This window comes from Tauraco erythrolophus, chromosome 16, assembly GCF_009769465.1.
Source record: "Tauraco erythrolophus isolate bTauEry1 chromosome 16, bTauEry1.pri, whole genome shotgun sequence".
Lineage (NCBI taxonomy): Eukaryota > Metazoa > Chordata > Aves > Musophagiformes > Musophagidae > Tauraco > Tauraco erythrolophus.
The window spans coordinates 17,221,733-17,242,744 of NC_141480.1; the positions used below are offsets into that span (position 1 = coordinate 17,221,733).

The window sequence follows — 21,012 nt, forward strand, 5'->3', positions numbered from 1 at the left end:
ATTAAAGTAGAGCCTAAATCCTCAGAAATGTTTTCTGAATTTAAATGATGTTTAAGTGAAGGCCTTTAAATTCTAACTGGAGAGAAACCAAGTGTACTATCTGAAAACTAACTTGTGAGATTTTTAAGTTGAGTGGTTGCCAGTTTGTTGTTTCATGTTATTCTCTAGTTTCTCCAAGACACACTGGATGCCCTGTTTAACATCATGATGGAACATTCCCACAGTAATGAGTATGACATCCTTGTCTTTGATGCACTGGTAAGAATCAGCACCGAAAGATTTTATTTGTCAAAGTAAAGAACCCTGTAATTTTGAGTGAGCTATCAAGCTGTTTATTTCAGGGAATTAGCCTTGAAATCTCTACAGAACCAATGGAATATTACTATTTGACTGAAAAACAAATTTCTTTAAGAACTCTTAAATAGTGCGTTATCTAAAACATTCCAGAAGACAGATACTGAATTTTAAAATGTGACTTTATGAAAAATGCTAATTATGTCCATGTCTGTTTAGATATATATCATAGGACTCATTGCAGACCGTAAGTTTCAACATTTTAACACTGTTTTGGAAGCATATATCCAACAACATTTTAGTGCAACATTGGCATACAAGTAAGTTTGTTTTCTTTTCTTCTTTCTCTTTTTTTCTAAACCTCCACTGTTCACATTAAGGAAAGTAAAACCTGTTTGTGACTTTTCTGATGTAATGAATGATTACTGTTGTTTTGATGCTGCTATTTGCTTATTTGCAAACAAACCTGCCTGTGAGAGACAAGTGACTAAAATAGAGTTAATTGACAAACAGTAATTCATTTGGGGCTAAATGATTCTTTGGTGTTCCATTTTCTCTCATCTGGATTTGCTGTGTCTGAACACTTGACCTGTATCCTGTCAAATTTGTCTAAAGATACTGTGCTGTAAAGCCTCTTCCTTTACATTCGTGACTTTAACCTGCAATGTCTGAAGTGAGGACTTGAGAGTGTTCTTAACCCATTTATATAGGTTTTCACATATTCTTTTACAGCAAACAAACTCATGGGGGAAAAAATTGTTTGGGAACTGTTAAGTCTTCATATGCGGTTCGTGGTCTAATGTTGCACCAGGAGTGTTCAAGTGCAGTGAACTGGAATTTTGGTATTTCTTATGTGTTTGACTGTGAACTGGTGTTGTGGTTTAACCCCAGCCAGCATCTAAGCCCCACACAGCCACTCGCTCACCTCTCCTGGTGGGATGGGAGAGAGAATCAGAAGAGTAAAAATAAGAAAGTGGGTTGAGATAAAAACGGCTTAATAGATAAAGCTAAAGCTGTGCAGGCAAGCAAGGCAAAACAAGGAATTCATTCACTCCTTCCCATGGGCAGGCAGGTGTTCAGCCATCCCCAAGAAAGGAGGGCTCCATCACCCCTAATTGTGACTTGGGAAGACAAACTCCATCACTCTGAGCATCCCCACTTCTTCCCCCAGCTGTACCACTTCTTCCCCCAGCTGTACATGTTGAGCATGGCATTGTATGATGTGGAATATCCTTGTGGTCAGTTGGGCTCAGCTGTCCCAGTCGTGCCTCCTCTCAAGTTCTTGTGCACTCCGAGGATACTCGCTGTGGGGTGGGGTGAGAAGCAGAAAAGACCTCTACTCTGTGGAAACACTACTCAGTAGTAACCAAAACATCCCTGTGCTATCAACACTGTTTCCAGCACAAATCCAGAGCACGATCCCATATTAGCTACTGTGAAGAAAATTAATTCTATCCCAGCCAAAACCAGCACAACTGGAGTCTTAGTATTTGTTACATGGTCATGGTAGTGGGCAGGTGAACAGAGTTGTGGTGATTTTTTTTTTTTTAATTTTTTTTTTTTGGAGATTCCAGATGGGAAGACATAGATTCTTATAAGAGAATAAAAACTTTGGAGACATGTTATACAGTGAATTTAATACTGGATTCCTACCTTTTTTTTGAACAAGTTTTTTGCAGATGATGGTAGGATAAAATTGCTTTGAAATATGAAGAAAGATAGCATTTTCAGTTAGTGCTGATCCTGGGGAAGTGCCATAACAGGGTAGATGTATTTTTTCATCTACCTGAAGTCTTATTCTGGTAGCTTAATGGGGTGGCAAATTGAAGCATAACTTTAATTTGGGATATGAATAGTAGATGGAAGACCTTAGCTGAAGGTTTGGAGTAGCTGAGGATATCTTGTGGTATCCTGTGCTGAATTTCCATCAGTTCCAACTCAACAAGGAATATCGCACCAATCAGGAATTGGAACAAGAATTTGCTGGAATTGAAAGACCGTAGTGCACAATCAATCCTTTCTCACGTTCTAAGAAAGTTGAAGTTAGCAGTATTGGGTTCAGAGAGCTCAAGCGCAAGCTACATGCTGCTCCTAGTCCTTCACTCTATAAGTAATAAGCATGTGTAATTTAATGCTTTATATTATTGTGAAAGAGGAGAAGGCTGGGTATGGAACCTCTCAGGACAGCCTTATTTGCTTAAAATATTTCTAAAACTTACCTGTCTAAGAATTTCTAATGATTTAATCAAAGTGGCAGAGGCAAAATAATGGTTATGATTGTTCCCCAAATCATGAGCTTTCTTAACATCACTGATTCCATGCACATCATGAAAATGTACTCTGTTTAAAGAATCATTTATAAAATAAACCAATAGCTGTATGTGGCCTAGCTCAGAGTTAGGAAGGAGATACTGACTCCCAGACATATTTTGGCATGCAATTTTGGCCAAACTGTTAGCTGTTTATTCAGTTCCTATTTGGTCATTCGTTTGTACCTAGCTTTTATAGGGTTCTGAGAGGACTTAACATTGATGGTTTAGGGACCTTGAGTGAACTGCACCTACAGGCAAGTTGGATAAAGTTTGTTCCAGCTCAGGACAAAGCTGTGAATTCAGAGAAGCTATAAACAGGAGTAAATGGAAACACACAATGGATGTGGTGCCCAGAAGGCTGAGAGGCTGAAAGCATGATATTTGGGTCCTGAAATGTGAGTTAGGCTGGTGCAGTGGGGCTGAGGATGTGTCTAACAGTTACATAGATAGAGATAAACATAGATACATATGTACACACCCCTGCCCTGTGCAGTAGCAAGCAGTTCTTGGAGCTGTTATTTGCATGCAAGTGTGTTTCAAGTACGTAGTAATCACTTGCTAATGTTTCATGAGTCCTGTTGGTGAACTGTTAAGTTTCATCACCATGCAAGTGCTAGCTTGGTTTTGTTGTTTTAGTTTGGTTGGCTGGTTTTGTTTGTTTAGGGTAGGGGATAATAGGTTTCCATTTGGTAGTGAGGCAAGAAAAAAGCCCAACCACCCTTATTTTAGTTCTTATGGCTACATTGAGATGAAGATTACACCATTAGTATTAGTTTAATCATTTAAGATGAACTGCAACTATAAATGAAGGGACATAATTGTAGGTGAGCTTTTGCACTTCTTTCAGCAGATTGTGTGTTTAGCAAAAAATTGCCTTTGGATACAAAGCAAAGAAGTGTTTAAATAAAATCCATAAAAGTATGGATATTGCTGTGGATATAAAAGCGGATATTGCTGTGTACCAGAATATTGTGCTATTTACATGCAGTTAGTATAGAGCATGTAGTGGTGTGCAGTTGGTATAGAGCATGTAATGGTGTTTAATCACTGCTTAATGTAGGTAGGCAGTACATTTATATACATTATATACATTTATATACATTATAAATCTCTAAAAGTGCTTCCAGGATTGTGTCAAGTTATGCTGCTGTTTTAAGGTTTCAGATTGCTTTCTTGCTTGTGCAGTTAAAAATTTGTTCCTTGCTTGTTTATGCTGATAGAATTTGTGCAACATAAATGCGAAAATAGATGCAGTACGCTTTGTTGTGTGTGCTTGACTAAGCATAAGTGTTTATTTACAGCAGCCAAACAAGTTAGAGAAGTAAACTTTTAAAAAAATATTATTTTAAAAATGTTTTTTAATTTCAGGAAATTAATGACTGTTCTGAAGACTTACTTGGATACCTCCAGTCGAGGGGAGCAGTGCGAACCTATCCTAAGAACTCTGAAAGCACTGGAATATGTTTTCAAGTTCATTGTTAGGTCAAGGACATTATTTTCACAGTAAGTATCCAGGCTATATTGCTGTTTTACTAGCAGGCCGATATCAGAAATGGAAGTGGATCTCAGAAACAGAAGAAGTTGATTCCAGAGCAGAACTGTGTTTTTTATTTTTACAAATAAAACTTAAAAGCTGGCAACTGGCCTAAAATACAGACATTGCTGAGATTTTTTTTTGAGAGGGAATCTTCAGAAATCTACTTTCTGATTCACAGTGTAAGTTCCAGAGACGTATTTAGTAAGAGCAGCTGATTTCAAAGAGTGGTTATTCTTTGTGTCAGGTGGTTTGGGCTAGGACCAGTGGATGGCTAAACGTTGTGACAGATGGCTTGAAGCTGAATGCTTGTCCTTGAGATCGTGGTGTTCAGCAGCTCAGACTGTGCATACAACAATGTAATTTTCAGTAATCTTTATCCAACTAAGTTTAGAGTTTCAGGTCTCCAGTTGAGGACTTTATAGGGAAGACTCAATGGACTAGGTATGTATAGCTCAGCCAAACAGATGAGGCAAAATATTTACAAGGGATATTCAGGTTTAGGGAAAGGGAGATGGGGAGAATGAAGGAAATGAAGGCTGGGAGTACCTATTACACTATGGTAACTGTGTCTCCCACTTCCCCCCATAGCCCTTCAGGACTCTCACCATATCCTGCAGACCCCATCCACAACCTCTGTTTCCTCTCTTCTGCTTCACCTGTTTCATTTACCCTTAGCTGCTTTCACCCTAATACTTGTTCTGTTCTCCCTCTGCTACATGGCTGAAGGAATGCAGTGCCAGAAGATAGGCAGTGGCAAGTCTACTCAGAGTAGACTCTAGGCAGACTGAGTCGTTGCATGTTATCTTTGTGACTGGCAGTCAACAGAACAGAAAGGTTCTGGTTTATCTATCTTTCCCTCAGTGGAAGCTCTAATAAAATATTTCTATGATTCCACTGCCCATTTTTTCCAAAATATCCATGTGGGTTTATAGTTTTGTAAAATTAAGTTGATTTGATGAATTATGAAGTCTTGGTTGAAGTAGGAGTAGATTCAGAAGTTATTTGTTGCTAGTAGATAGTCTTTTAGAAATATTCTTGTCTCTAGTAATTTGCTGTTTATAGGTGGATACAGATAAGCAAGGTGAAAGCTGTATAAGGAAGGAGATGGTACTTCTGAGAATAGAATACAGCTAGTAGTTCAAAAGCTTTATTTTCAATTTTTTTAATAGGTGTAATGACAAGAGGGGGCATTTAGGGTATTGAGGAAGGAAGCATTGTGTAGAGGATTATAGAAAATTTCTTATATGGATGAAGGTCAGAAGGCATGTTTTTTTTGCTGGGACAGCTTTGGTCTCCCTTTGAATCTTTAGTATTAGCTGGCAGCAAAAATTGTACGTTGGGCAATCGGTGGTAAATGAGGTTATTTCAATATGTTGCATGTTCAAGTGATTAGCTATACATATCTACTCCTAGTTTTTCCTGTAAATGCCTTAAGTGGAGGTCTGAAAATCTCAATTCAGTTGGACAATTCCTATTGTAGGCAGTACTAGCTCTTGCAAATGGCAGCCGCTGGGAAAAATGACCAGTGAAAAGCATCATCTGCTACTGTATATCCATCTACAGCTGTTGTGATCTAACTTTTTGCAGTCAGTTTCCTGTTGTCAGACTGATCATGAAAAGAAGAAAATGGGAGGGGGGGCAGGAAGGATTAGTATATTTTCTTGCCATGAGAAAAGTTAGGATTTACAATTAAAGTACTTCACTTTCAAGGGTTGAGATTAGCCTTCTTGTAGACAAATATTTTGAATTAATAGAGCTGAGACAGATTTTTAGATGGTTCTCATTAATTTGATGGGCTGCTTAAGAAACTGAGGTGGCTTGTTGAAATGTAAGACATTACGAAGTCAAAATTATGCAGGAAAGAGAGGAATAATGAGTTCTAACGTTAAACATAATGAGAGACTTTTTTTATCTTGTCAGGCAAATACATAGAAGATAAGCAAGTTCTACTTCAATTTGCATTCATTCAATCCTGTTGAAGCTTTAGGGGTGAAATGAAAGCAAACCTTTTTTTACTTCAGTCAGCTGAACTAAAGATATGTCTTGCAGCTCTTTGTTCAGTGACTATGTTTTGTAGAAAGGTCACATATATTAGCCAAAGGTTTACATAATACAGATTCTGAAAACATGAAATGTTTGCTTTCCTCCTTTCCTTGGCCTAAATTTGGTTTTGGTGGTGAAATTAACGTATGCTGCTGTGATGTTGTTGCCAAGCAAATAATTAGTCATCTTTTAAAATTTGCATTCAGAACAAATGATTTTAATTGAAATTTAACACAGAAAGTTGTATCTAATAGGAAGCTAGAACATGAGTGAGGAAATAGAAATATCATTCTACTTGGTTTAAATTAGTCCTGGTGTAAATTTAAAAAGCGTATTTAATACGTATTGTGTGATTCTTCTGCTGTCTTCCTTGCCCAACAGGGTTAGTCCAGAAAGCTTCCAATTCCCACTTGCGTTAGAACATTAAGAAACTTCATTTACTTCTACAGCAATGATGTATAGTCAGTGAAAACCATGTCAGTGCATTAGCCAAGTAACTTCAATAAACACGTAGACTGTCACGTTGTTACAACTTGCATGTACTTCATTGACATTGAAAAATAATTTTGAAAGCCCCTATATGCCGCTATCTCCAGTATGTTAAAAAAATATTAAATCATTTAACCAAAACCCAAGCTCCTTAAAATACCACTTGATAATAATAACGTGACTCTTCTATGTAAGTGTGATTTTACTAAAGCTTTCTTTTTCAAGATGCCTTTCACATCAAAGTTTTTTTTCTGGTATGCTGTCACACCTCAGTAGCGATGTGCCTCAAATAGTGTGCATCATGTATGTTGTATATATGTATATGTGATTTTTTTCCTCTCCAGATAATGTTTTGGATCTTTGGGTTCCTTTCCAATAACTGACTTAAATCTCGTTGACAAGCATTGACCTAAACAGCGCAGAGTCCATGCGCCTGAATAGCGTACCTCTCAGTGTTTTCCTTTTCTGAAAGCTTCTTGCTAGTCACTGTATGAATGGCAGTTTTGATTTTTTCCTTGCTGTAGACAAGCTCTTAATTTACCTCTAGATGTCTTAAGGACTTCAGTTTCAAGTTGAAAAGAAAAGCACATGACATTGGAATACATGACTTCAAAAAGAGGAATTTTTCTCTTCTGATAGACAAGGCATTACATCAGAGGTGCAGCGTTTAGTTCATAGTATGCTACACACATTTCAGGCTTCTCTTGTCACCTTGGCTTTTTTCTTGGCTTGTTTTTCTTTAACCTTTAACAGCTGTTTCAGGTAACTAATTTAATGTGTCATCAGTGTTTTTTACTGTTTATGTAAGCAGTATTTAGTATGAATAGCTGATATGTACAATACAGAAGAGATAATCTGAAAGATTCAAACTTTAGGACAGAGAATGAAGAAATGATGGAGTGAGCTTAATTTAAATGCACTTTTTAACTTCCAAGCATCAATTTGAGACCATTTTCAAGAAGCAAACTGGTTAATGGGGACAGTGAAAATAGTTATTTGAAAAAGTGGCAATAACAGCAGAAGAAAGAAACAGTGATAATAGGTGAAAAATATCCTAGGGTAGCTCAGTTTTAGTGGGGAATAAAAACATTTTTTTTACATATAAGTGAAAGTGACTGACTATACATCATTTTTTTTTTTTTGAAAGTGAAATGACTTTTTTTTTTATAAGCCCATGTCCAAGCGGTGTCATTCTTTAGAGACTTTGAAAAAAAATGGAAAATACTTATGTTTTGTTCAAGCCAAAGAATTTTTACACAATACAGTGAATAGCAGATATAACCCATGGGTAAAATATCTGTGTACATAATATTGGATCAACTTACAGTATATTTTTAGGTTATGTTAAATCTGGTACACCTAGGACTAGGAAACTTGATGATTCTGAAAAGATAACTCAATGCATCTCTCAACAGATTATATGAAGGCAAAGAACAAACAGAATTTGAAGAATCTATGAGGAGACTCTTTGAATCCATCAACAACTTGATGAAAAGCCAACATAAAACTGCCATTTTGTTGCAGGTTGGTGTGTCCTTCGCCACAAGTTGGTTTCGGTTTTTTGTATGGCTTTGGTTTGTGGGCTTTTTGTCTTTGTTCTTTTTAAATTGAGGAAAAGACACATTTAGGAAATTTATCTGTTGAATCTCTCTTGTAATTCCCCTGTTGTTGGAAGACCAAGTTGTCTAATAAAGTTTGAAGCCTAGTTTGAAAAGGTGAGGAGAAGATATGCTTTTATAACTTCATGAATGTAGTGACTGAAAGAATCAAAACACAAATGCTGGGATCTCTCAAGGAATTTAATGAAGTGAAGCCTCCAATAGGAGCTGAGTATTTGATTCCTGAGTTCAGGTAATGCCAAACAGGGATTCCACCATCTTAGTTTGAAAAGTAAACTTTAGAGTATCAGCTTTTCAGAGATGAGTTATTTAAACAACTGAAAATAGGATTAAGATTTCCCATTCATGTCAACCTTAGTTATTCTGACACTTTGAAATCTGATATTTAAGGAAAACTAGAAAAGAAGGAGCTATTAAAATCATTAATATCAAATAATAGATATGTAGTTCTGTATTAAAATAGAAAACTATCAAGGCTTCCAATAAAATAAGAAGTGGAAGATTTTGTTGAGTAACTGCAATATTGATGCTTCATACGTTCTTTATTGTGAACTCGTATTTATTTGGCTTGGCTTTTCCTCTGGTTTTGTGTGTTAATTTGTTTTATGACTTACACTAGAAGTGGAAGCTAGTGAAAAAGTCTTTGTCTTGACTAAGTTCTCAGGTGGCTGATCTTGAGATCTGTGTTATCTAACACTTTGCATGGATTGTTCATGTGCATCTGCAAAAGAGCTAAAAAAGTAAAGACTGTTTTAATTGTATAATACCATGATTATAGTAATGGTCTAAATGCATTTGCAAATCATTCAGATACTCTCTGTGGTTATTTGACAATTCCGTAGAGGCCTTCCTGGGAATAATTTATATATTTGAAAGACACTGAATCAGAAGGAAGAGAAAATTTGGAAGAAGAAATCAAGTCTTCACTATGAAGTAATACTGAAAGAGATAGTTTATATAATAATGTTTGGTTTTGTGGTACTTGGACTGTATTAATACGTTAATAAGTAGATTTTGGAGGCTTTATGCTCTTCAGGAGAGGCATGTCATGTCACTGCACGCCTCACTGCTTTAATCTCAAAGCGGTTGTGTGGGATTGTCCATCTGTGTTTCCACTTATGAGCAGGGTAGTTTATTCTTGCGAGTGACAAGATACAGTTATAGAAGACTGATTCGTTTGCTGAACTGTTGCTGGGGCACATTAATGGGTTTGCAAGTGGCAATGCTGACTCTGAAACTGCTGATGGGTGTGTTTAAAAACAGGTAGTATTGTAACACTAAGGGCACTACGGCGTGGAATGTGCTGATGAATGTTCGTCGTGTTTACTGTGAGTCCCATATTTCCATATTTAATGCTAGTTCTTAAAATTGCACCTGTTCAGCAAAAGTATAATCTGTCTGCTGATGGTCTTAAGAAATAGCAGAAGCTTGAAAACATAACTGAACATTTCTTAAAGGACTAAATAAAGAAATCTATGCTAATTTTAATGAGCATGTAAACATGTTTCAAAGATAGACTAGCTATTTAACAGTTATGCTTTGCTCAGTACCATCTTAAACATGAATATTTTGGTTTTCTAATGAGTGCTGTCAGTTGTGAAAAAGGGATCATATTTATTCATAACCATGAAGCACTGGTGGGCTTTTAAGTATCTAAATCTGCACTAGCAACAGTAAGTTTTCTTTTTAGCTGAAATATTTCATGGCAGATCTGAGATACTGGTTTATGTCATAATTTTGCTGTTGTCCCCATTACTGATAACTCACCAAGATGTGTTTCTGAAAGAAGCCTACAAAGAGGTTGCTTTATTTATGGTAAACAAAAATTACTGAATTAATGTTATAAAAATTTAGTAGGAGAGGCATGGAGTGAGAAATGTCTCACTGTAGTTTAGTTCCTGCTGCTGGAAATAAGTTTATTGGAGGGAAAAAAAAATACTCCAAAACCCCCACTCCATTATAAACTCCATAGGCATGTCAGTCATAGTAGCTTTCACAATGGACAATGTTTTTCTCTGCCTATTTGGAAGAGACTTGAATTATGATACTTGAGACTCCTGATCTGGTGGGTGGATGTGAGTTGTCCATAACAGGCCAGAAAAATAGAGATTATTGCTGCATTGGTTGAGATGGAGCAGAACGGGGTACAAATAAATTCATAATTCTGCCTCTGTGCCTAAAACTAACTCTGTTTTCCCTCCCCCCAGCCCCCACATTAAGTTTTGGGATGACAGTGATATCTGTAGTAGTACGAAGTTAACTTTGCAGGGTAAGGCACAGGTGGTTATTCAGAGACGTTAGAACACGTAAGACTCTCTAGGTGTTATACTTTGCATACCCAGAGAGGAAAGTTCAGAGTCTATTGGAAAAATAGACAATCAGAATATCAAAACAGCCTCAAGTCTGTCACGTTTGAAATTATCATTGATATGAATTCAAGTGGAACATAGATGGGTAGGATCAATCGAATGAGTTCAAGTGGATTACACTCTGGAATATATCAGAGAAGAAAGTTTTAGGAGCCCTGAAGAAAGTTAAAGTAATTGGGTTCCTCAGGACATTGAAACTTAAAATGAACTAGTTTGCAGAGCCTTGGAATGTGAATTCTTAACTCTTTATTTCACCCTTGTTTGTCCAAATACCTATGAGGTTTAGCTTTAGAAGATGTAAAGAATTATTTTGAAACCTGAAATGTCTGTTGGTCTCTGCTAATGATTTTTTTTTTAGATGGAACCCAGTATTTTAATCAGTAGTAATTTCCCAGTCATTTTTACTGATAGCAATCATGCTCAAGAGTTGTGTTGAATATTAATTTAGTCAGGAAAAGATTGTTTATAAAATTACATGTCATATGAAATAGCCTAGTCAGTGCCAGCAGCACTTTATTGTTTCAATTTAACTTTATCTTCTGAGTGATATCTTACTTCCTAATCTGTTACACACGGTGTAAGTTTAAAAGAAGTTAAAAGTCCAGCTTCTTAGTCTCTTATTGTAAAGCTAGCTGAAGCTTTGACTTACTTTACTGCCCGAGCTTTGAGAAGGGTGGATATCTGGTTCTGCTTTGCAGTACTGTTTGTGTAAGCTTTGAACAGCTGAAGACTGAATTGTTAATTTTTTGTTGGTAAACTGGAAACTTACATGTAAATCCAAATGAGCTTTTTTTTGTGCTTCTGGAATTGGTGAAGCTAACTCTTTGTTTAAAGGTACAAACAGAATCCTTCTCAACTTCAGCATTACATGAAGTCATTTAGGATTATAATTTCAAAATCCTAACTTTGCTGATGTTTGAAAGCAACCATATGAACTGGAGAGTGACCTGTTTTGAGGTCCTGGGATGTTCCTTTGTAGAGATTGCCCCTTGTAGTTGAGGTTGGGAATGTTATAAATTCGCTAGCACAAGTATCAGTGTGCATGTACAGCATAAAGATTTCTCCTATTAAGAGACGTTTCACAGATTTTTCTTGTAATTATTTAAAACAATCTTTTCAGAACTTATCCTGACTTACTGGTGGTGGCACTGATCTTCCTAGATTGTAGACTTAAACCTTTAAAAAATTTATTTTGGTAAGAATAATGTTACAGCTTTGTTTCTTTTATCAGTTACTCCTCTGTAGCTGCTACTGATGAATTTTTGTAGTTTTTAGAGATTATTTTTCCTAAAGTCTGTACTTCTGAGGATAGACTTCTTGAAATCTGGAAATAAATTTCCAGAACCTGCAAATAGTTTGATCAAGGGAGAATCTAGGGGTGAGGGGGAGTAGGGAGGTGCTAGTACCTTCTTTCCTTTCTCTTAGCTCTCAGGGAACAGACATGGTTTTCTGCAGATATGTTTTCTGGGGAAATAAATATTGAAGAGTTATTTTTAATTTTCAGATTATGTGTTTTCATAAGGTCATACTGTTGATATCTGATTTGTAGTTTGAGTGTGCCCTTTCATTGGCAAGCTTGTGCTCTCAACCTTAAATTACAAATCGAGCCCCAGCTTCTTTTCCAAAAACTGTTCTATCCCCCAATTGACACATCATATTTGACCTGCAGATGGTCTTGTCTCTTGCAAATGTCAGCTATACCCAGCTTGCTCCAAGGCATTGATTTTAGAAAGTAGTACTCCCAATTCTGTGCATGCTTTCAGAAACCTTATATGACATGTTCTCAAGGTCACGGAAACATGGGAAAAAGGAATTGTCTGTGGCATTGAAAAGTATGAAAACAAGGTAATATGAAGATGCTACCTTTCTCCTCTCATTATTTCACACACTTTTTTGACCCAGCCATACTGGGGTCAAAACCGTAAAACTGTGCAGAGATGCATAGATTACTTATGAGAGAATAAGGCTAGAAAGGCACTCACAGTGATGCTTTGATTGTGGTGTACAATAGGGGATGGCATAGTAACTTGTTAAAGTTGCATTGATAGCAAATAAAATTAGGCTAAGAAACAGCACTGATGATTTCTTTGAGTGCTCTTTTCATCTCATGGGTACTTGAATTCCATGAATATGTATAATGTAATGTTGCAGAAGTAGGCAACTAAGAAAATAGGCTTGATCAGGAGTAAAGGTTAAAATAAATTTAACAGTATATTGTATATGTAAGAAATAATGTCCTGCAATGCTGTGGGTTCATCTGTATTCTGCTTAAAAAAATAATCTCTAAGATCTGAGGAATACAGAACAGCTCATACTACATACTGGGAGATTTTTATGACTTCATTAAGGGCAGTGCTCAATTGTGTCCATAGTGCATCATTTGAAGCAATTATTGCAAATGAAACTTGGGAGTTTAAAAGAACGCAGGGCATATAGTTGTTATTGTACTTCAGTTGGTACTATGGATCTGCAGAGAAATGGTTGCTATGTCCTTCCCATTGCCCTCCTCATACAAGTGCAGAGTAGGGGATATGTGGGAAGGCAGGCAGCACAATAGGGCAAGTGCTAGTGGAGTATTGCTTGAAGTATTTTGTGACCACTGGTGGCCCTATTCTTTATCAAACATCTGTCACAGTAACCGTGAATTGGTGTAAAATGAAAATCAGATGCTGCTATTGCACAGTATCTTCATACAGTATTTGTTGTGTGAAAAGCAGGGAACAACATATTGTTGAAGTAAAACTGGAGCTAGGATGGGTTTCTAGCCCACCACAGATATTTGTACGGGTGTTTTAAATAGCCCCCCAGTTTCACAGTCTTGTTTTTCAAAAAAAAAATAGGATAACTTTTTCCCCAAGCTATTTCGAGGAGCTAATAATGGCGAAGATCAGAAGATGCAATCTTTTTGTTGAAGTGGCAACAGCTCTTAAACACTCCTTTGACCTTCCGAAGATTGTGCATGAGCGTGGGGGTGACATCTGCAGAGGAGTGACTTTATCTGAAAGCATCTTAAGGCAGCGTTGAGCCACTTGGAAATGCTGTATACTCCCTTGCTGCATTGTGAATTCTTTCTTTTTGAATCAAGACCTGAATACTTCTCTCTCTTTTTTTCCTTTTTTTTTTTTTTAAAGTTGGCTACTACAGTGGAAGCTCATAGAAATAAAATTACATCTTTATGGTGTTTAAAAGGTCTAAATGAGAGTCAAGGAAAGCTGTGCTCTGATTGTCTTTATACTAACCTCCCTATCACCAATAAAGAAGAAACTTAGGTTTTTAACAAGGAGTTTGCTGTATAGTCATGTATTGAGTCTAGATGGGCTTCATTCTAAGCCTCTTCCTGAGTGGCTGGTTCATGTTTGTTGAAAGTTTCATTATAGAAGCACCCCTCTACTCTGCTCTCGTGAGACCTCACCTGCAGTGATGTGTTCAGCTTTGGGGCCCCCAGCATAAGAAGGACATGGAGCTGTTGCAGTGTCCCCAGAGGAGGCCACAAAGATGATCTGAGGACTGGAGCACCTCTGCTATGAAGACAGGCTGAGAAGAGAAGGATCCAGGGAGACCTTCCAGCAGCCTTCTAGTACCTAAAGGGTGCCTACCAGAAAGCTGGAGAGAGACTTTTTGCAAGGGCATGTAGTGATAGGACAAGGGGCAATGACTTTAAACTGAAAGAGGGGAGATTTAGATTAGATATAAGGAAGAAATTCTTCATAATGAGGGTGGTGAAACACTGGAACAGGTTGCTCAAAGAAGTTGTGGTTGCCCCATCTGTGAAAGTGTTCAAGGCCGGGTTGGATGAGGCTTTGAGCAAACTGGTGTAGTGGAAGGTGTCCCTGCCTGTGGCGGGGGGGTTGGAACTAGATGATCTTGAAGGTCCCTTCCAACCCAAACCATTCTGTGATTCTATGATGTTGATAGCTATTGAGGAAACAGTAGACAGCCTCTTATGTAGTGGTAGAACCAAAGCTTGTCAAACCATTGGCGCATTGAAATTTCAAATTGGTAACTGGAAAGAAAAATACTTTTTCCTTGGTTTTGTAATTTCAACAATGTATTCATACTAGCATTCTCCCACTGCTAATGGTGGGTCTCATGTACCTCTCAGTTTCCTGTTGCCTTGCTATATTCCTCACACTCCCTCTTAATAGAAATATTTGAGTAGGCTCTACTTTTGTGTTGTGTGTCTTAATTCACTCAAATTGTAAGACAACAGTTGTGATAGTGTACGTAAATTTGTGCTGAACATGCTGGAATATTGATGCTCTGGGGTGACTAGTGTGTATTTCAGATGTTCAACTTGTGCATTGCAATGCTCGTTCATGAAGTTTTTGTTTAGACTAACTTTTATATGATAATTCAAATGATTTTCCTGTTGTTTGAAACCAAGTTATAAAATCTCAGGAAATGCAAATTCTAATAGTTGGTTAGGTGTTTTATCATGATTTGTGGCTGAGATTCAATTACTTGTTGACTGAATGCAATATCATTCTGATAAATATCTGTATGTTGAGTTAGAATTCACTGCACAGGAATCAAAAATTAGTTATCATTTCCGATCTGGTATCATTTTAGTATTGCTTACCCTTTTATTTCTTCAGTTAGGAGAGAAATCAAAGTGGTTTAAGGAATTACAGTTGATCTGTTCTGAAAGGATAGCAGGCATATGGTGGTGTGATTTCTTACCCTGTTTATTCTATTCTATAAGCATCCAGACCGCGTGGCTTTGCGTCAGATCGAGCACTCAGTTGGTGTAGCGTTCTCATGGGAATATCAGCACGTTTCTTCAGTTCCTGTTTTATAGTTCAGTTACAGCTCTTCGTAGGGCTTCTGCTGTTGGGAGAATTGGTCCTGTGAGTTTCTGTGGACTCTAGATGGTTCTCTATAGATTTTTTTTTTTTTTTGGTTATGTAGGTTTATGTAGGATGAAGACTCGGGTCTCATGATTCAAGAAGACTTTTTGGACTTTACTTGCAAACTTCCTCTTGAGCTTCTTCCGCAGGAGAGAAGCATTTGGCTTAGTGGTTGAAACAGGATAGTATTAAGCTTTATTCAAATGACAGGAGAATCCTTTGCGATACATAGCCATACATGTTTATTAGCAAGATGTAGTCTTTTGTGCTGTCATGGTAAAATCATTGACTTTTTCTTCATAGAAACTATCGAATCACACTACAGCAGTGCTTTCTGAAACCCAGTATGAGAGATGGATCCTGATTTTATAGTATTATTTTGAAATCATACAACTGCAAAACCTGAAGTGTTTTCACTTCAAAACAATGCTAGACCTGTCTAGGCAAGCATAAGTATTGAAGAACTTACCTAGATGAGTGTAGTGTAGAAAACTTTCTGATAATTTTTTGAATTAGTGTCTTACTCTAGGATTAAATAATTTGGTTTACCTTATTGTGACTTAAATTGCCTTATGCTCATATGACATAAATAGTCAAGAATTGTGTTCAATTGGTTCAAGATTTACAGTCTTTTTAGACTTCCTATCATGTATAGCAGTAGTTCATAATTGAAAATCACATTTGCTTGTAGGTAATTCAGTTTATCCCTCTGTTCAGGCTCTTTTTAAGTTTGTTTGGATTTTCTGCTTTGCCAGTGTAAAACAGGAAGTGTGATCTTTACCCTTTTGTTATGGTCCCTATAAACAAATGACATAAAGCAAGAGTTACTCCTGTTTTCAGGGTGGGCAGTAAACACTTCTGAGTGAAAAGAAATTGTGCAATTTCAGCATGCATTTATTGGATAACTTGTTTAATCAGTGCAGTAGCATACATACAGCATCTTACCTTGAAGAAAAGACAGTAAGCGTCTATGTAATGCATTGTTTGAAGATTCGTTCTAATTTTTTTACTGCCTTGGAAAGAAACATGGGTGGTACAAGCCTATTTTGAAAAATAGAACTATATGATAATAGAAGACTTCACATTACTGCAGCTCAGTTTTCAGCAAAATGTTAGGAGAAATTTACACCTTAAAATTGCACAATGAAGTAACGCTGCTTTTACCTTTGTAATTCCCATAATCTGGACCAAGAAGAGGTTAGTCGAACTAAAACATGGTAATTAGGTTCTCTTTCTATGGTTGGATTTATAGCAGAATGCAAATGTAATTGATATGATTAAATCTGTTTTCTTCAGTTGTAAGTTCATAGTAGCGGCAGAGATTAACTATAGCTTTTTTTAAATAATTTTTCCACAATAAACAAAATGTGATGCTCTGGTCAGATTTTTAGACAGGAAAAAATGTTTTTGGCAAGAAGACACTTTGGTTTTCATGTGAAATAAGAACAGAGAAAACTACTAATTTGTTTTAAATAAATAACTATCCCTAAATGTTATTTCTTTTGGCAATCAGTGATTGCACAGCATCTTTGCACAGGTTTGTGCTTCCATGGAAAGGATGTACTGTAGGTGACCTATTGAAATAGGGAGATTGGAGAGAAGGAAGAGACTGCTGTCTGTCTTCAGACCCATATCAGTGTGACCAGGTTCTCCTTTTTGACAGATTATGTAGCACTTTACCAAAAATACTTTGAAAACCACAGAATCTGTTTTTGCTTGGAATTTTTTACAGCTCACAGCCAAGAATTATTGCGTATCTTTTTGGATACATAAAGTATTTGAGAAATACAAGCTTGTTAGTTGGAAGGTCATTTTGTGAATGTGAAAATCATTGTAGGCAACTCTTAAGATCTAATGCGTAAGAAAAGAAATGAGTGGACAGTGGCCAAGCTACTGTTGAATATATTTACTGTTTTTGATATTTATTGCAAGATTTTTTCACCATCTGTACTTTCAAAAGGTATTGTAGAGGTTAAATATTTTCAACTTACAAAGGAACTTTATGACAAACTAGTCTGCAAGTTAGTCTTTAAGGATGTTAGCCTTAAATGTTAGTGATGATTTTGAGCCTGAAAATTACCTGCTTAAGTATTCTTGTCCGTGTAAGAGTAGTAACATGAGTCTTTTCTTACCCTTATCATCTTTTAAGATTTCATTATTCCACTACACTGTCAAAATATACCTCAGACATCGATAGGTTAAGATAAACCATCAGATAGCTTAGCTGCAGATGGTTGGTTAGGGAGATGATGCTCTATTTAATCTATTCCAGAAGGTGTATCTTTGTGGTGGATAGATGACTCTTATCCTGACTTCTCCCTCTGCATGGCACATTTCTGTGATGGAATCGATACAACGTACGATTAAAGAGCTCCTGCTTTGATCAGTGCTTGGTTTACGTATTTGCATCGTAACAACAGTCTTTGTGGTCTACAAAGAGAATATGCTCTACAAAGACAGTATTAGCCCTTCCAGTGGTCTGCAAAGAGAATACAACCCACTTGGTACTGTCGTATTTAGGTTTCTCTGCATAGCCTCAGCTTAAGAGCCCTTGTGTGACTAGTACTCTGTGGTGAAATTAATCAAATGTGATGTAAAATTTCAGTCTGAGGAAAGAAGTCCACATATAACATTGTTTTGTGTGCATCTGTTTTAGTGGTGTGCTCCATATTGTTTGTATGCTGTATGTGCAGATAAACGGAGAAATTAACACCATCTATATATCCATTCAGGTTGCTGCCTTGAAGTACATACCATCTGTTCTTCATGATGTGGAAAAGGTCTTTGATGCCAAGTTACTGAGGTGAGCTGCTTTTGAACATTGAGTAAATGTATGGCATGGTTTATCATTGCTGTCAGCAATGAGTTCTTATTGATCAGTTTAAGTCAACAAAGCTATGCCAGTTTTTACTGAGCAAGACAGTGGTGGAACTCTGGGCAAGCGTTTTTAACAGGGGTTACAATCTGATTTACATAATGACAGAATTCATTATGGTGGCCCAATACTTAAGCAGTAACTTGATGAATAAAATGAGCAAGGGGAAAAACCTGTCATTTCCCCCCACCCCCCCCCGCTTTGTCTCTCTCTGCCCCTCCCTTGAATAAATCCTGTTCAGGAAAACCAAGTCTGATTTTAGCAGTTTGAAATAAGTATCTTTCTTTATTTGTCAAAGATAAATTGCCTCTACCACACACAAAAAAAAATCTTTATGCCATTGAAAACAATGGAAAGTAGTAAACATTGGTAAACACAGCCAAAATCTAGTTCATCCTCATTTTGTTTCTCTTGAAAGTTTTCTTTCTGACCTGCTACTGATCTCTTGTCAATGTTTGTGATATGGTAAATAAGTCTTCAAAATAAATAAATGTTTAGGAATACATCATCTTTTACTCTTTCTGTCTTTCTTTATTAACACATGAGGGATTAATCTGTGCGCTATTTATGACGACTTTTCCTTTCCATGCAGCCAACTACTATATGAATTTTACACTTGCATTCCACCAGTGAAACTACAGAAGCAGAAAGTGCTCTCCATGAAGGAAATAGTACGCAGCAACCTTTTTAAAAAACAAGGTAAATATAAAATGCCTTTAAGGCTTAAAATAAGTAGGTGTGAAAACGTTGACTGACTTATGTTTTGTGCAATTAATGTTTGAAATTGAGTAAAACTAAACTGAAAGTGTGTGAATGCCAGAAGTCTGACCTCTGGAGAGAATTCACCTTTTTCTACAAGATGGCTATTGTGCAAAGTGTGGTTGCTAGCCTAGAACGAGGAACAATTTTGTGTGTTTTTCCTGTGATATAGTGGTTAGATGGATAGAGCTATATATATATCCTTTCAACCCATTTGTAAGGTCTGTAGTGAAATAGGAACATGAAGTGAAACCTTGTGAACGCAGCTGATGTTATGTAAGGCCTTTGTCTGGGCAGAGGAGGAAAAAGTCTTGATTTTGCTGTAGTATAGCTCAGCTGCAATGCAGCATCTCCATTTACAGGAATGACGATGTTTCTTAATCTTTATCAGAACTTAGTGTCTTTCTCGATGCTCAGAACAGGAGTGATAAGTGGTACTGAAATCTTATTATCGGCCTTGTACTTAGTTTTCCTTCATATTATCGCAGAAAGGGAATTTTTGCTAAAGGAGTCCTAGCAGAGAAGCCTAGTTTTACATGGTTGACTTCACTGTTTAAGTGTTCTGTCTCCTCTCTTGTGGACCGGATGGCTTGCTTCTCTCAGCATCTTACTGCTGCAGATGACCTCCAGGACTTTGAAATGCACACGAGCTGCTCAGATGGATATCCATTTTTTCAGAATTTCAGTTTCTTACAATTCTTAGATAATGGTTCTAGGAACTTCACGGTACAACAGTAGGTAGCAAATAGTATTGAGCGTGAGTAGAGTGAGAGAGCATTGCGCTGCTCATCTCCTTCTTCTGTGTTACATTGCCAGAAGAGTAATGCAGAGTTCTAAGTAGCGAGGACAGATAAAAATTTGGCCTTAAGACGTGTGTTGCATTCTCTTGAGACCGAAATATATTTTGTAAGCTATGTGTTTTGAGACCATTCTAGATTTCCTGGACAAAATTAAGAAAATAATGTAGTTGGTTTTATTTAAGAAAATAATGTAGTGGATTTTATTGTTTATTTTAAAATAGGTAGTATTTTAACCTATATTTTTGTTAATAATTTTGTGGTCATCAGCTATGTTTTTTGTTGTTTTTTTTTTTTTAAAAAAAAAAAACTATGTGTAAGACTCAAGGTTGCTTGAATCAGTGGACTTCAGTAGCTGTAGTTTGAGTATCTGCAGACACTGCTCCAAGCTATTGAGAGCAGATCCATCTAGCTAATTTTGAAACAGATCTAATTCTGTATCCACAATTTTTCCAGTGGTTTACTGTATTACTGTTTTACAAGTACAGTCTGATATATCCTTGCATTACCAGTTGCTTTTACTGCTGCTGCTTCTAAGATCAGAGGTGCCAGTCTTTGCTTTATCTCTGTTTCTTGTGGTGAGTAGCATTGAGACCAGAAGGAAAAATACCCTCTCTCAAAACTGAAAGACTCTTGGGTTAAGATAATGCACTCTCTTGAACTCTTGGTGTTACTAGAATTCAGTCAGTTACCTTGACTGTGTTTAATACTGAGAAGTGTAAGCTATAATCTTTTTTTTTGGTGTATGTATGCATTAGTAACAACCTCCTGTGCAGCCTTATAGTTATATGAGATACCAGCCTAAATTCTTGGGTTATAAAAGTTTTGGTTCCTCTCTGGTAAACCCACTGCTTTGCTATCTGGAAGAACAGTTAGAGACTTAAAGCATCTGGGTAATTCTGGTTCCAATAGTAAGGATATTACTTCTTTTAATCTGCCGTTTGCTAACTTCTATGCTTTTAGTGTGATACGTTAGTCTCCAGTCAAATGAGTTGTTCTTCCAGAAAAAACAGTAATTTTTTATTGTTCTGTCCTGGAATTTTAGAAGGCAGAATAAGAGCAGGCACTGCT

At 36.8% G+C, this 21,012-nt stretch overlaps 1 protein-coding gene across 1 annotated transcript in view; it reads left to right on the forward strand.

Moving 5' to 3' along the window:
- DOCK2 (dedicator of cytokinesis 2) overlaps nucleotides 1–21,012 on the forward strand; it is a 194,581-nt gene that overhangs the window by 34,654 nt on the left and 138,915 nt on the right. Inside the window, 6 exon segments of the mRNA XM_086621891.1 lie at nucleotides 169–258; nucleotides 514–614; nucleotides 3,975–4,109; nucleotides 8,091–8,199; nucleotides 18,243–18,313; nucleotides 18,978–19,084. Of these exon segments, the coding sequence (XP_086478017.1) occupies nucleotides 169–258; nucleotides 514–614; nucleotides 3,975–4,109; nucleotides 8,091–8,199; nucleotides 18,243–18,313; nucleotides 18,978–19,084 (613 nt within the window).